Source organism: Eutrema salsugineum, unplaced genomic scaffold (assembly GCF_000478725.1).
Source record: "Eutrema salsugineum unplaced genomic scaffold, Eutsalg1_0 scaffold_1, whole genome shotgun sequence".
NCBI classification, from domain to species: Eukaryota; Viridiplantae; Streptophyta; class Magnoliopsida; order Brassicales; family Brassicaceae; genus Eutrema; species Eutrema salsugineum.
The window spans coordinates 4,007,464-4,023,569 of NW_006256909.1; the positions used below are offsets into that span (position 1 = coordinate 4,007,464).

General features: G+C 33.9%; 3 protein-coding genes and 1 pseudogene across 4 annotated transcripts; 1 reads left to right on the plus strand and 3 right to left on the minus strand.

Annotated features, from left to right (window-relative positions):
* Nucleotides 1-33: 33 nt before the first annotated feature.
* LOC18031033 (WAT1-related protein At4g30420) lies at nt 34-1,801 on the minus strand. Its single transcript, XM_024148670.1, has 7 exons — nt 1,623-1,801; nt 1,446-1,514; nt 1,206-1,322; nt 878-1,118; nt 626-784; nt 355-506; nt 34-262 (listed from the first exon to the last, which is right to left on the minus strand). Exons 1-7 carry the CDS (start codon nt 1,799-1,801, stop codon nt 34-36), a joined length of 1,146 nt encoding a protein of 381 aa, XP_024004438.1.
* Nucleotides 1,802-3,113: 1,312 nt separating this feature from the next.
* LOC112081872 lies at nt 3,114-4,840 on the minus strand (annotated as a pseudogene).
* A 4,803-nt stretch (nt 4,841-9,643) lies between these two features.
* LOC18031034 (transcription factor IBH1-like 1) lies at nt 9,644-10,767 on the plus strand. Of its 2 annotated transcripts, none has more exons than XM_024149921.1 (2): nt 9,644-9,774; nt 10,002-10,767. In XM_024149921.1, exon 2 carries the CDS (start codon nt 10,003-10,005, stop codon nt 10,543-10,545), a length of 543 nt encoding a protein of 180 aa, XP_024005689.1. In that variant the 5' UTR covers nt 9,644-9,774; nt 10,002; the 3' UTR covers nt 10,546-10,767. The 2 variants fall into 2 exon arrangements, with proteins under 2 accessions (XP_024005689.1, XP_006412709.1); XM_006412646.2 differs by having other exon boundaries at nt 9,645-9,774; nt 9,995-10,767.
* Nucleotides 10,768-13,100: 2,333 nt separating this feature from the next.
* On the minus strand, nt 13,101-14,931 carry LOC18031035 (RING-H2 finger protein ATL13). Its single transcript, XM_006412647.2, has one exon. It carries the CDS (start codon nt 14,754-14,756, stop codon nt 13,326-13,328), a length of 1,431 nt encoding a protein of 476 aa, XP_006412710.1. The 5' UTR covers nt 14,757-14,931; the 3' UTR covers nt 13,101-13,325.
* Nucleotides 14,932-16,106: the final 1,175 nt, after the last annotated feature.

Consider the following 16,106-nt stretch of genomic DNA (forward strand, 5'->3'; position numbering starts at 1 on the left):
ATTCTAGAAATAGAAGAATGAAGGAATCTTAAATCAGTTTAGTTGTTGCTGTATTTGGATTTCTTCAATTGATTTGTTTCTTGGCAGAAGAGGATCCTTCAGATCTCTGTTAGAGATTGTTGTGTTTGAAGAATCTTCTATATGAATCTTCACTTCTGAGTTGTTTTTATTGTTTCTCTGTTGTTGATTCATCATGACATCTTTTGCTTTACCCCAGAGCACAGTGTAAAGTCCCATTATCACACCTATTCCTCCGATTAAACTATTCCAAAAAGAGCAAAAAAAAGATAAAAACAGATTATGTTTATGAATTGTAGTTAGTTATCTGTAGTTGTTTATTTTCTTAATTTTTACCTTCCAGTGTAAATCTCTTCTTGGAAGAACAGAGCAGCCAAGATTGTGACAATGACTGTACAGAGAGGATTAAACAAGGCAGAGAACACAGGACCTCTCTTCGATATAGCCCAAGCTTGGACCGTAAAGGAAAGTGCCGACGCTCCAACTCCCTAACAAATGCATTTCATGATTAGAGTTTATGCTAATCTTTGGATTTATCTGACTGCCAAAGAAAGAAAGAAAAAAAAAAACAGAGTAATGTTTTCTCAAAAATGATTTATTTGCGTACTGCGTAGAGACAGGTTGCAAACTCAGAGTAGGAATGGAGAATCCAAGCGTTAGGGTCTTTCTCAAGGAAGAAAGTGACGACCGCACATTGTATCGTACCGAATAAACACATCCATGCTGATAAAGAGAGGTGATCTGGGTAATAGGCAGATATTGGAACCTAGAGTTTTGTTGGGAAAACATTAGCTTTTCTTCTACGGCAAGAAACTTTAAATGTTTATGATCTTTGATTTGTTCAATGAAGTAAATTTACCTGAAGTGTAAGCCAAAAGGACCAGCAAAGGGTGCTAGAGAACAAGAACAAACAACCAAACAGCCACAAGTTCTGGTCTTCTGAACCACCTAATACCGATTTAGCGATCGGTAAAACGGATTCTGAGTTAAGAATTTTTGGCCCACGAAGCAGAGTCATGGAGATCGCTCCTCCTACACAGAGGATCGTCCCTGCAATCTTTGCTAAGCCTCTTATATCCCGGAGATTCACTTTCTCGTATCTAAAGATCAGCAATGATTAGTAACACATGAATACATGATCAAACCTATTTCACAGATTTCATAAAAAGGAATATGTCTGTATATACCCGACGAGAAATGAGATGAGGAAGGTGATTGCAGGGATGATGTTACCCACGGCACTTCCCATCGAAGATGAAGCTAAGTAAAGACCTTCAAGATACAGATTTTGATTGATTGTAATGCTGCTCCAAGAAAAGAAAAAGAGAATAAGCAAAATGATCCAAGATTCATCAGATTGGAGTTCTTTAAAAATAAAAAGCTGAAATATATTTGTGAATAGATATAATACATATACACTTAATTACCCTACAAGCGAGACCAAGAATATTAGAGAGAAGCTCTTCAGATCCAAAGAAGATATCTTCGATTTTTTCCTACATGCAATCCAAAAACCAAAAACAAAAGATACATAGAAATTAGCAAGAACTAGTTACAAAATTCATATCCGTAGAGAGAGGGAGAGAGATGGATTTTTAAATTACCTTGAGAAGTAGAGAAATGGGAAGATGAAAATGGTTGCAAAGGCTTGCCTGTAGAAAATAAAAACCCGAGGGCTTAAGCCATTAACCAAAGTAGCTCTCGCGGAAAGAGTCACCCCTGCGTAACACACTTGAATCCCCGTCATAGCCATTACAGGCTTGTACTCCTCTAACTTCCCCATCTCTCCTCTCTCTCTCTGTCTCTCTTCTCTCTCCTCGTAAAAATCTTTCTCTTTCTTTCTCTCTTCTCTCTGTATGTTTATGTCAAGTGTAGTAGTAGTATATATTGCTATGACGATCTTGTTATATAAACTATTATAAATCATCTCAATAATACACTGTATGCTAAAAGAATAATAGTTTCCAAAACGATTCGCTTGGACTACACGTACTTCGTTGTCGTCTTGTGGTTTCAAATTTTCGTGTTGTCTTTTCTTTGAAGTTGGATGTATTCTATACATCGTATCATATCATCTACTGTTTTTTTGGAGTGAACACATCCTTTAAGTTATGCTAAACCATTTCACATACTTTTTGTTTTGTGTTAAATCGTGTTTAAAATCTAGATTGTGCAAAAATATAATTTTACTTTGAAAAGATAGTCGAATTTTTGTTGGGAGACTGACTGAAATCGAGAGAACTGGATATTGACGGACAAAATGATTAACCAAAATTTCAATATTTTAGTTTATAAAAATTAGTTTTTATTTTGTAATTTTTTAATGATTAAAAGGTTCTGGACCAAGACACATACATCTCTCAATTAGACTTAGGACCAAAGCATGCAATATGGCTTGGTATAAGATATTATTTATATTTTCAGTTTTAATTTAAAAAATTAAGATTAACTATACATCATTTTGTTTTAATACCACTCACATTTGTTAATCAATCATATGTGGCTACTTGAAACTGTCTATAGACCATTCAACAAAACTTTAGATATTTTTGTTGGTTAATTTAAACTATATTAAAATGGCATTTTCCTAATGTTTTTTATCAGCTGGCACCATGTTAAACCTTAACCTTTTTTCCCTTGTTAAATTAAACCTTAGATCTCAGTACAAGAGATCTGATCATCTAACATGCCAGCTCTTTCCAGACTTGGTATTGTCTTATTGCAGACGAGTGAGGCCATGAGTATGACTACTGTTTTTTAATTGTTTTTGTTTGATCAATTGTTAAAGTTTTACCAAATTGCATGCACTTATTTAATTAATACTATATAATAAAAATATATGCTTTTGTCAACATCATCTAACATCTTCCTTGTAATGCTCATTGTTGTTAACCGTCCTAGTGGATTCTACAACCCTTTGATTTCGCCTGTTTTAATTGACAAGTTCATAATGATAGTGTGCTCTTATGTCAGCTTGACTTCATTTTTTTTTCAGTATAGTAAATCGCTTAATTTATGTTTATTAGAGCAGTTACATCTTTCAAAATATTGAGAACTAACAGACGAAATGAAAGAATCTTGAATCAGTTTACTTGTTACTGCGTTTGGATTTCTTCTGTTAACTTGTGTTTAGACAGAAGAGGGTTCTTCAGATCTCTGTTAGAGATTGTTGTGTTTAAAGAATCTTCTATATGAATCTTCACTTCTGAATTCTTAGTATTGTCTATCTGTTCTAGAATCATCACATCTTTGGCTTTACCCAGAGCACAGTGTATAGTCCCATTATCACACAGAATCCTCCGATTAAACTAATTCAAAAGATCAAAAGATATAAAATGATGTTTTTTAATTGTAGTTATCTTATGTTTATAGGAAAATAGTTTTTTTGCTTACCTTCCGGTGAACATCTCTTCTTGGAGGAACAGAAAAGCCAAGATTGTGACAATGACTGTACATAGAGGGTTAAACATTGCAGAGAACAAAGGACCTCTCTTCGATATAGCCCAGGATTGGACCGTAAAAGAAAGCGCCGAAGCCACAACTCCCTAATTAATTGAAATTCAAAATTAGGCTTATGCTAATATTTTGGAAGAAAAGACCGAATCAAAACAGGGGAATATTTATGTGCTTACTGCGTAGAGACAGGTCGCGAACTCGGAGTAGGAATGAAAAATCCAAGCATTAGGTTCTTTCTCAAGGAATAAAGTGACGACTGCACACTGTATCGTTCCGAATAAACACATCCACGCTGATAAAGATAGGTGGTCTGGGTAATAAGTGGAGATTGGGACCTAGGGTTTTGTTGAAAACTTAGATTTTCTTGCAAGGCAAGTAACGATATAAGATCTTTGATTCACTGAAGTTTACCTGAAGTATAAGCCAACAGGACCAGCAGAGATTGCTAGAGAACATGAACAAACAGCCGAACAGCCACAGTTTCTGGTCTTTAAAGTCTCCTAGTAATGATTCCGCGATCGGTAAAGCGGATTCAGAGTTGAGAATTTTTGGCCCACGAAGCAGAGTCATGGAGATCGCTCCTGCTACACAGAGGATGGTCCCTGCTATCTTTGCTAAGCCTCTTATATTCCGGATATTCACCTTCTCGTATCTAAAGTTCAGTAATATAATTGGTTAAACATGATCAAACCTATTTTCACCAATTTCATATAAAGATATATGTACAATATATACCCGGTTAAAAAGGAGATGAGGAAGGTCATTGCAGGGTTGATGTTACCCATGGCACTTCCCATCGAGGATGAAACTAAGTAAACAGCTTCAAAATACAGATTTTGATTGATTGTAATTCTGCAACAACAAATAAAGAAAGGCAAAAATGGTCCAAGATTCATCAAATTAGAGTTCTTAAGAAATAAATCAATAATATATTTGTCATATATATGAGGCTTGATTACCCTATATAAGCGAGCAAGAATATCAAAGAAAAGCTCTTTAGATCCAAAGAAGGTATCTCTGATTTTCTCCTACAAAAAGAAAAAAAAAACATAAGAATATTAAGCAAGAACTAATTACAAGTTCATATACATTAATACATATATATGGAGAGAGAGAGAGAGAGAGAGAGAGAGAGAGAGAGAGAGAGAGAGAGAGAGAGAGAGAGAGAGAGATGTGATCTTAATTACCTTGAGAAGTAGAGAAATGGGAAGATGAAAATGGTTGCAAAGGCTTGCCTGTAGAGTATAAAAACTCGAGGGCTTAATCCATTAACCAAAGTTGCTCTTGCGGAAAGAGTCACTCCTGCGTAACACACTTGCAGCCCTGTCATCGCCATCACCGGCTTGTACTCCTCTAACTTCCCCATCTCTCTCTCTCTCTAAATATGTTATGTATAGTAGTAGTGTATATATTAGTAGGAGTCTAGGACGATCTTGTTATTTGACTAGAATCATCCCAATGATAGACTATATGATAATTGATAAGAAAATAAGTCATTTTACACATTTCTAATTGAAATGATTGGTGTAAGTAATGCAACGCGCGTATAATGAAGTTTACAAAAGGGAAAATTCCTTATAAAATCATCAACTTAATTTCAATAAGCTTTTTAAATCCTCAACTTTTCGTGTGCCCAAAAAAAAATTTCAAATTTTTTTTCTATTTATTTTAAATCCTCAATTATTATCCGTGTGATCATTTTACTTCAATATGATTTGGGGATTTTGCTTCAATTTTGTCGAGATTTAGCTTATATCGAGTTTTATGTTAACCATTATTTAACCACGACGAGTACTGTAGCTAGTTTGTCAACGAGATTCAAATAATGTTTCCATTTTCGTTTAGTATTGTTTCGTATATGCTGTAAATTAATTATACGAATAACAATTGAAGATTTAAAATGGGTAAAAAAAATATTTGAAGGTTTTTTCTGGACACAGGAAAAGTTGATGATTTTAAAAACTCATTGAAATTAAGTTTCGATCCCTTTACAAAACCGATCGAGCGTTTGGTTATGACACTTGTTTGAAAGTAAAATTTCCAGAATGGATAATATAGAATTTTAAAAACATCAATTTTTAGTCTTTGCAAACTGCAAAGTGTAAATATATTTGTATTTTGTAACGCACAGTACGTCAAGAAAATTTAAATATAAAAAAATAAAAAATAAGCATGGTATGGATTAATTTTTAATCGCTAATAATAATCGAATTTGTACAAAATCTATTTTAAAATAATAGAGATAACGTGATTTTTTTTAATTCCTCCCTATACCCATCATTGCAAAAAGAAAGAAATTAATTATTATTTGTATGTAAAACATTTTATAGCATTATAAAACAGTACTCCACAACGTGTTTAATTATTAATTTCAGATACTTACAATCGCAATCCTCTACAAGCACAACCCCTATCTCATTTTGGTGTAATAACCACTAGCATTAATAAGTCTTTTGTGGCTACTTGAAAATGTCTGCACCATTTAAGAGAACAACTGCTTTTTTTTATTGATATAGATTTTATAAATGTGATATTTTCTATTAATGTTTCTATCTGGCACCTTTTTAAAATTTCAAAGTTCTTCTTCTCCAAATTAAACATTAGATTTTAGTACAAGAGATCTGCTTATCTTATTAACATGACAGCTCTTTTTAGACTTGGTCGTGGGATAGTGCAGACGAGTGATATGGAGTTATCAATTATTTCTTGTCTTTTAATAGTATAGATCTGTTTCAAATATAGAAGATAACTCCCAACTAGCCGTTCAAATTTTGTTCTTCTCAACTATCGATTCGTTTTGTTAAATTTGGTAAAATTACTTAAGAACGACACTAATCTCAATTCAATTTGGTCGACGTACGACGTTATATATATAACTCTAAATTTGTGTTTTTTCCTAAAGATATGTGAAGTTGCTAATTCAATGGTGCATTGAGGAATTTGAATTTCGACCTGATCTTAAACTCAGTACATCTCTACAATACCATGCTTCAGAAAGAGAAAAAAAAAAACTTATTAAAGATCCAACATTCTCAAATGCGTGGAAAAATAAAAATCAAAATACACAATGTATATAAAAAAGGACTTGTGAAGTTTGAAGCCTTGATCACTAACCAAAGTTTGCACATGGAAGCAATCAATCGATTAAGCCCATATGAATGGTATGATTACACCATGAAAGCCTATGGTCAGAATATAATATTGTTGACTTTCTAAAACATATGGTACATACAGTTGACTACATGCTTAGGTCATCTATCTTAGATGAATTCGAATTACGATATGTAGTGTAACACAATACATCGATTAGTATACGCCAACATAACATTATATGGTTTATATGTCTATATATATACACGTATTTGTATTTTCGAAGGATAGTGGTTATTCGGAGTTCTACATATTAGCATACTGTATATGCAATTTGCTTATTTCGAATAATTTTAAATGAAACTGAAGCTGATAATATATCGAGACAGACAATACAAATATTTTATCCAGTCTTGTGAGTAACTGTGAGTTTCAAATCAAATTAAAGTCAAAACCAATTAATAATGGTTTATATATCTTTTAAATACTAAGTAATGTTGAATATCTCCATATATTTATTTTTTTTGGAACAACTGAACAAGCGTAAGATATCTTAAATGACTCAAAGTCAAACTTTTTCATTGGCTTCGTTTCCCTAAACGAGAGAAACTTCGTATATGGGAGACACCCAGCTCTCCAATTAATGTCGCTTAACAATTACTCGTACAATTTTAATTCACATTTCAGAATTTTGTTTCGTTGTATCCTAACTCTCTGCTCTAAGGAAACTTGTTTTGACTACATTATTTATCTGTTTGTTCCACTACTACCATTGTACAATTACATATACACAGTGACATTTTAATTCTTATTGTGAGAAACGAACATAAATTTATCGCTTCATAGTAAAGTCTTAACTAAAGTTTTTTCAAAAATCTCCGATAAACAACTAAAGTTAAGTAACTAGGGAGAGAGAGGTATTTACTTTTGTCCTTGGAAGAGTACGGCAGAAGCCAACTAATCTTCCCTTGATTTAAGGGGACAAACATATCATTAAAAGGAGATTGTGTTTGTTGATTTAGATTAGAGCCAAAGCATTATACAATTGTTGTATATTAATCAAAAGAAAAAACAATTACTTTAGTTCGTTAACTTTTGGGCTGTCTCGGTCGTAGATTCGTAGTAGCTATCATGAAACTGAAGCTAATCCACTCATCACCATTCCGTCGGTTCTATCGTTTTAACATCAAATTATTTCACATATATGGCCTACCCTATATATTTGTATGAATATGATAAGATTGGAGGTCGTAAGCAGTAGATCAGGTAAATTTGAATGAAACGAATAGTTGATAGGTAAAATTATATTATTATAATGTTAAAACATACATTAAGAAAGTAAGAGACTAGAACACGATAGATTGATATTGAGGATATATACGCTTAGAGTTACCCTTACATTATATAAAGTAACAAACCTCAATAAGACAACATCCCGGTTTAGAAACACGTGCTCGTCACATGCAACAGCTTTAACATAAATGAAATCCTCTCTTTCCTTTAGAAACTCTCAAACACATTAGCAGCAACAACAACAACAACAAAACTCTTGAACAGATTCAAAATTTCTATAGAGAAACTTCTTAAAAATTCGGATTCAAAAACTATTAACATTATTCGAGTCCGTGTTTAATGCTAATGCTAAACCATGTGTTCTTTACTCGGTATTTTTTAAAAAAAAAAAATTTGTCACATTTCTCTCTTTCTAATGACTGAATCAAATCACAGCCGTCCTTATGTTGAGAGACAAAGCCACCGTTGAAATCAAGTGAGCAAGATAAAAAGAACGAGTAGGTCCCATATTTTCCTGATGGACAAGGGTCCCACCACGAGCACATGCGCTTCTGGTGGACACGAGCGTGCAAGATCGTTGCTCCTTTTACCTTAATGACGTCGTTGAAATAACGATTATTGAGACACAAAGCCGCAAAACATTTCGAAAAAATTGAGTGATATATTTATGTTTTGGTAACAAAGGTCGACAAATATTTAATCAGATAGATGGTGACGACATGAGATGGTGGGCGTGTAGAGTTTGGAGAATGATTGTGGAGATTCCCGTAAATTACGGAAGTCCATCGGAAAATAAATTCTCGCACCAGACGATCCATGTTCGATGTATTTTGTTGAATAGAAAAACTATTTTTAATATTTTTGAATAAAACATTGAACGGAAAATTCTATATTCATTTTTAACGGAAAACTTCTATATTCTATATTCATGTACGTCTGTCTATCCATATCATTATCATCCATGTGTTATAATTCATGTACATCAGTCAGTATCATGCATTTTTCGTTTTCCGAATTTTTTTATGTCCGAAGTAATACTAAAATTTATATTAATTATTAAATTATACCTTCTTTAAATTATTATTGCTTTTCTCTTTCTTTTTTTCAGAACCAGGCTTTCCCAAAGTTTGCGGATCGCCACGTTTTCTCCACTAAAAACCATTGATGTTATTTGTTGTAACTTGTATGAATGTATTAAAAGTTATAGCACAGTTAATGTCGTGACATGCCTTTTTATATTTGATACGTAGTAGAGGGAATGTATCACTATTAGCAAGAAAAATATACTCAACAATTTCACTTGCTTATATATAGGCCGTGGAGCTCTTTTACCGTGACTGCTTGAACATACATTGCATACATTTCATGCTGATAAATATATACATACAATATATGAAATATATGATTTTGAATGGTTACAGGTGAAACAAAAAAAAAAACTCCCCAGGAATGAAGCTACGCAAAATTTGTGATGATATACTTTGGGAAAACTACAAAATTATTCATTCCTGGGGATTACAAATTATCAAAATCCCAAATAGTATATCATCACAAATCCGCAAAATTACAAATTATAAAAAACATCAAAAACGTATATCATCACAAATTTTCGGCGGAAACAAATAATAATCGACAAAAGTTTCCTAAATCATAGGGTAATACAAAAGGGTACGTGGGCCATAGATAGCATGTGCATGCATGTGCTTCTCCTATCTCCTATTGCCCCCACCATTTTCCCTCTCCTTTTGAAACAAATAAAATGGTCCATCTCCTTCTCCTGTCTCTCTCTCCCTTACCTCTCTGTCTATCTCTTTCTCTCTCTCGTCGAATTCACGAATTCTTGAGGTGACCGCAGATTTCCTAGTAGCAATTTTGTGACGACACTCAAACGAAGGAAGAAAACAATTCTATAAAAAGGTAATTTGTTCATGTCTCATTTGGTTATGATAAGGAAACCCTAATTAATCGGAAAACGATCTATATTTGGTTATGATTTGATGTATATTACATGTCTCCCTTTGATGTATACTTTAATTTGATATATAAACGCATCATGATGATTACTTTAATTATTCGAATTAATTTAGTTTTTCTGAAGAGAATTGTTCATCATTTTTGAGTATTTCTACTTGATTAGCGTTTAGGATGCAGCCTACGAGCTCAATGAAGGAAGAATTCTTAAAGAAATGGCAAACGGGTCTTCAGATATTCCGTCCTTCAATAGACAACACCAACGTCACCGAGAGAAAGAAAGCGATAAAGCTCTCTGCAGACGTTGCAATGGCGTCTCTAAGAAAAGGAACAACTTGTTGGAGTCGAGCCCTAATCCAGAAAACCGCCGCTGAAGACAATTTCCTCGTCCGTCAAATGCTCTCTGGCATCAAAGCGGAAACGTTAATCAACAAGAAGTTGCCTAAAAAGACTGTGTGTCATAGAAAGATCGTGAGGCGGAGCAAGAAGATCTTGTTGAGGAGGTCGAGATCAGCGAGCGAAGAGGCCGCAGCAAAAGCTAAGAAGCTTGTTAAGAGACGGACTCAAGGATTAAGAAGCGTCGTCCCCGGTGGAGAGTTTATGAGCAATGACGTCTTGTTGATACAAGAAACCTTAGATTACATTGTCTCGCTTCAGACGCAAGTGAATGTTATGAGGAGTATTGTTGATGCTGCCGAGGCCGGAATTGAACGGTAAATGATTTTTTTTTTTTTTTTGGCGGAGATTATTTGTGAAAGCATGATCTCGATCGTATATTCGTATGGGATCATTTGTTGGTCGATAAGACCGTCTATTATTCGGACATTGCAATTGTATTATGAGGATGGAGAGAATTTTATAGTAACTCGTATTGTACATAAGGAAATTTATATACGCTTGTAGAAAGTCTCTACTTACTTAATGGTGATTTTGATTGAAACATCTTGTTAGCATGTTTTTTTTTTTTTTTTTGTGTTGTTAGGACTGTCGTTCGGTTGCATTTAATATACTATGATATAATTTTAACATATTTTTGTGCTTTCGATTGCTTTTCTTGGCATGTTTTTTTTTTCTTTTTTAAAAGAAAAAGACATTTATATATACTGAAGAAGAAATTGAAAAAGAGCATATAGACAAGTAGAAAAATGTATGGTTCAGTTTTATTAGTTCATATACAACTAAAACATATTTTAAGATGTAACATATATATATAATCAGGTTTGAGCATATGAGTTGTCCACATAAGAAATATATTTGACTTGTTTTGAAAGGATATATTTGACTATCTTTTGGAAAGGATATTAGCCGTGGACAAACTGACAATAGTTTCAATCTCAACTGTAAAAATCAGTCCTTATATTCTCCATGTTCCATCATCAATCAGCATCATTTAATAAGGAAGAAGACGCTTAATGACAATGAGAAAGAAAAAAAAACATACATATTCTCTTATTCTTCAGGTTTCGCTTTTGTTATGTTTTGTTTTGTTTTTTTTAACTAGCCAGATCAATACCTTTTTGATATGAGTCATGCCCCCACCCCACCGATGGTATTAATTTATCCATTTATACGTACATCTATATGCATATGATTCTCAGTTAGATCTTTAAACTCTTATTTACGCAATTCTTTTTATGTTAGATTGAAAACAAGAGTGATATTTTTCTGTTATGTATCCGCATAAACTATGAACACACATATATACATATATAAGATTAATCTAAATATAAGAGTTCTCTATACTGCATTAGAGGATTATTAGAAAAAAAAAATATCCCATTAAATTAAAAAATATGGATGTCCATATCATATTACACATTTTGAGAAACATGTTTATTTCTTCTTAGGCCCAGCCCAGTTAATCATTAACTGGACTATGATGGTCTGTCTAACCGTTGGTCTCTTGTTAACACACACACAAAAAAACAGGCCAGTGAAGAAAAGAGAGACAGCGGGACGTTGCGCATTTCCTTACATATCTTCACTGCTTGAGGAGTAGTGACTTATGTGACTTTCTGTTTTGTAGTAACTGTTGAGGAGAGGAAATTATTAAGTAGATACTAAACGACTGACATTTTAAGTGTTACGGACTAGGACAAAAGTTTTCTAAAAACTATTTGGAAACCTTTAAGTAAAGAGTAAATAAGAACAATGAACTCATGGTTTTACCAAAAAAAAAAAAAAAACAATGAACTCATGGTTCTCATACTTAGTAAAATGTTACAAAAAGGTTTATTTAACACCCAAACTCTTATATATGCAAATGTACCATTTATATAAATTAATATTTTTGATTACGAAGATTCTGGCGTATGGTCCTCGCTAGAAAATATTATATGGCTCAAATGTATGATAATATATGATTTTAAAAACAATATATAGGATATCTCACATATAAAAACCTATTAAAAACCTAAAGAAAGAGACGCCATATAGGCATATAAGGATAATTAACCTACTCTTCTTCTTCTATTTTTCAAAATTGAGTTGAATTAATTTTCACATAACCCAATGTTATAAACTTTAAAAAATTATATGTATGTTGTCACGCAATAAAGACCAAGTGACTAGTGGGCATGTAACCCAACTGCTTCCATGCCCGTTATTAATTCACCAATTAATGCAAAACTTTAGCCATTCAACATTAAAACATATATACGCATATACATATACGCGAACAATGATATAATAACATATCGCACAAGAATCAAGATGTCACCCTTTTGTCGTATGAAGAATTGCCTCAATTCAATGCAACTGTCTTACCACCACACCCACTTCTTATCTAATGCTCCAAAAGAAAGAAAAAAACAAATGAACAAAGAGGAAATCATTCCTTTAAGATTCTTAGAATAATACTCAATTGCAAATTATATGATTAAAATGTTTTACTGTTAAATTTTTTTTTTGAGCTACACATAACCAATCAGATGAATGATTGCTCTGCTGGACGTATTTAGTTATTGCGAGATAAATTTGGTATGGATGTTTAACCTATGAATTTTCCAACAAGGAAAAAATCCTGATTACGAAAAATAATGATAAAATTTGAATTGTACTAACCCTTATAATATAGTAAGAATTAGAGTCGCCATCCAAAAACTTGAACACTAAACTAGTCACATAAATATTTTCTTACGGTTCCTATCATATTATAAATGCTTTGAACTTTGAATCTTTGGCAATTAAGTAGTCTATCTCTAATTCAATTATTCATAACATTAAATCGATAAGTCGTTTTCTGGATAGATGGAAAGCTTAAATCGACTATTAATGGATTGGGCCAAATATTTAAGAGCTGAAAAAGATTTGCAAAAAATAATAAGACGCACCAAAATGTTCTCAAACTATGTCTAACAATTATGTATCTCAACACCACGTTTCTACAATGATTCATCTGTTTTTGCACTTTATGAGGACTTTAACACAAAGAAACAATTGAAAAGAAAAATAATTTTGAAAAGAAAAAAATAAAAATAAAAATATAGAAACTAAAACTAGACATTAGATGCAGAAGAAGAATGAACAACCTTGTTTTGTCTCCCTGCAAGCCAAAGCATAGTCCTCCTAGCAAAAGATGGTGTCTTCGTCTCCAAAGACTCCGAGTTTTCCCCTTTCTGATTCTCTCCTTCGCAACCACTTTCCTTTTTCGCATCCTGAGGATTCCGCTCGTTCGATAACCCAAAAGAAAATGCTCTCCCTGAAGACGACGAAACCAATGAACTATCCTCTTTTCCTTGAACCTTACTATGCTTCTCCTTCTTCCCCCTTAGCCATAATTTCGATACCGAAAAGCTATCTCTTTCGACCACGTTCCTCTCTGTTGCTTCTTCCACGATCCTCATCGATCCGCTGCCATTGAATTTCAATCTCCCCGTTGGATCGAAACCGCATTCGGACATAGCGGTTCTGTGTCCGGGCAAGCGACGGTTCTTGCTTGATACTTTCTTGGTCGAAACATGAACCTTAAGAGCGGTTTCTTCATCCATTATATACTCATATGATCCCATCGAAAAACATCTCCTTTCGTCTATATTGCAGCTATTACTAATGTTGTTGTTGCTATTACTTCCTTCTCCAGTGTCTACGTTCCTATATTTCCCTAGCTTCACTGCAAAAGGAACAATCTTTTCAATAGAACCACCCGACTCACCATCCGGGTATCGAACTCCACGACCCGAATCAATACGGGTCGATCCAAGATCACTGTTTCCGGCAAAACCCAGATGAGAATTGGATCGTGAATGAGCAGAATCGTCAGAATCATTTGCAGCCACACAAGCTGCAGAATCTCTATCTCCACCAATCTCTCTCGAGCTATGATCACTCGCGGACTCGAGAACAAGGAGGAAAGAGGAACGAGGGTCTTGGTGAGAAGAGAGATCGGAGAGGAGGCTGGATCTGCACAAGGGACAAGTAGAGTGAGAGAGAAGCCAAGTGTCGATACAGTCCATGTGAAAGGCGTGGCTGCATTTGGGTAAAAGCCTGAGCTTGTCCTCTGTTTCGAACTCGCAGAGACAAACAGCACAATCGAAAGGGTAATTCTTGAGGCCGATGATGGATTTGTAATGGAAAACTGGTAACGTGTCGATGAAGGATTGGTCCACTCCAGAGTCGTGGAGGTGGAAAAGCTGTTGAAGCTGGCCTTGAAGAGCTGTGACGTTGTCGAAGTAATCTTCTCTGTCTCTGCTCGATGGTGTGAGGAGGAATCTGACTAGGAGATGGAGGAGGCCGGAGATGAAGAAGATGATTGAAAGGATTATGATTATTAAGAGAATGCTTGGGCTGATTTTGCTGTTTAGATCGAAGTTCGAGCTGGATCGGAGAGGTACCTGTGGTGGTCGTGGAAGTGATGAAGGAGAGAGGAAAGTCTGGCTTGTTTTGATTTCTGGGAAAACCCAATTCATATTTTCCCGAGAAAATTTCATGGGTTTGCAAGAAAATTAAGAGGAGGGGTTACTTACAAAGGGTCAAGCTCTCTTGTTGGTTTCAGACATGGAAGCTCTCAGAGAGAGAGAGAGAGAGCTTGCTCTGTTTTTTCTAATGAGATTTGGTTTCAAAGAGGAAAGAGATAGAGAGAGTGATGAATAAGAGAATTACAGGTTGGACCATTGATGATGACAGAAGAGAAAATTTTCATTTAAGATTTAACAGTTACACCAAGAAGGGTGTGCCTCTTGAATCTGCAAGTTCTCTGAAGATTATAATATATACAAAATTAATTGCTAAAGTAAAATAAGAATGGGATTAGATCTGATTAACCTCAAGACATGCAAAGTCAATCAAACATTAGTTTAAACGAAGAAACAAATCAGAGAATAAGGAAATTAGTTAAATTTGGTTTTCCGCGAATATTATATTGTGATCTCACCGAATCCCATTCCCCCATTTAAATCAACAAGACAAATAACACCACCACTACTTCACAATCCACGAGAAACAAAAAAAAAAACTATATCTACACACTTCATGGACAATCAAATATCATTTTACTGAGCTTATGAAAGTTTATTACTTGTCTGCACTGCTCACACAAATTAAACAAAGAAGAAAAAAGAATTTGAAAATATCATGAATTTTGAGCTAGACAACCTGATCCCAAACTATTATCTCCATTTCAAGATAGAACTTTCTTATATTTTATGCATTCTTTTTCATTTTATTTTTTAAAAATATGTTTATGCATTTCTATGCTTATGTGTTATGGTGTTACTTAATTAGGGTAGGGTCCAAATATTTTTTTTGTTTGTTAAAGGTAGATTTTAAATAATAGGAGCGGGCCGGAGGAAATTATGTCATTTCAAATAGAGAAAAATGAGTTATACAGTTAATGAAGAAATATATTTTTTTCTCATAGAGTTGGAATGAATTAGCAATATTTTTTATTTCTTCGTGAAACACTATGTTTTTTTTTTTTCTTTTTACATTAGTTTATGTAAAATAAGAGTTTTATAAACATTTTGGAAATGGAAAGATGGGGGAACGGAAACATAGGACAAGAGGACACGGAGGCGAGAAGCAGAGCAACTCTGTTTATCGAGATTTAGCGGGGCCCATCTTATTAAGTCAAACCAGAAGAAAACACTTTCCTTTATTTCCTTCTTTTCAATATTTACACAAAAACCTCTATTATTAACCTTTTCTTACACGCAACTCTCAAAAGGTTGTTCTAGTTACTAGAAGTCTAGAAATACTACAATATTGGCAGTATTTTGGGCAGTGGATTAACTTCTAACTGTGCTGAATAAGGAGAGAGAGAAGGGACGAAACATGAAATC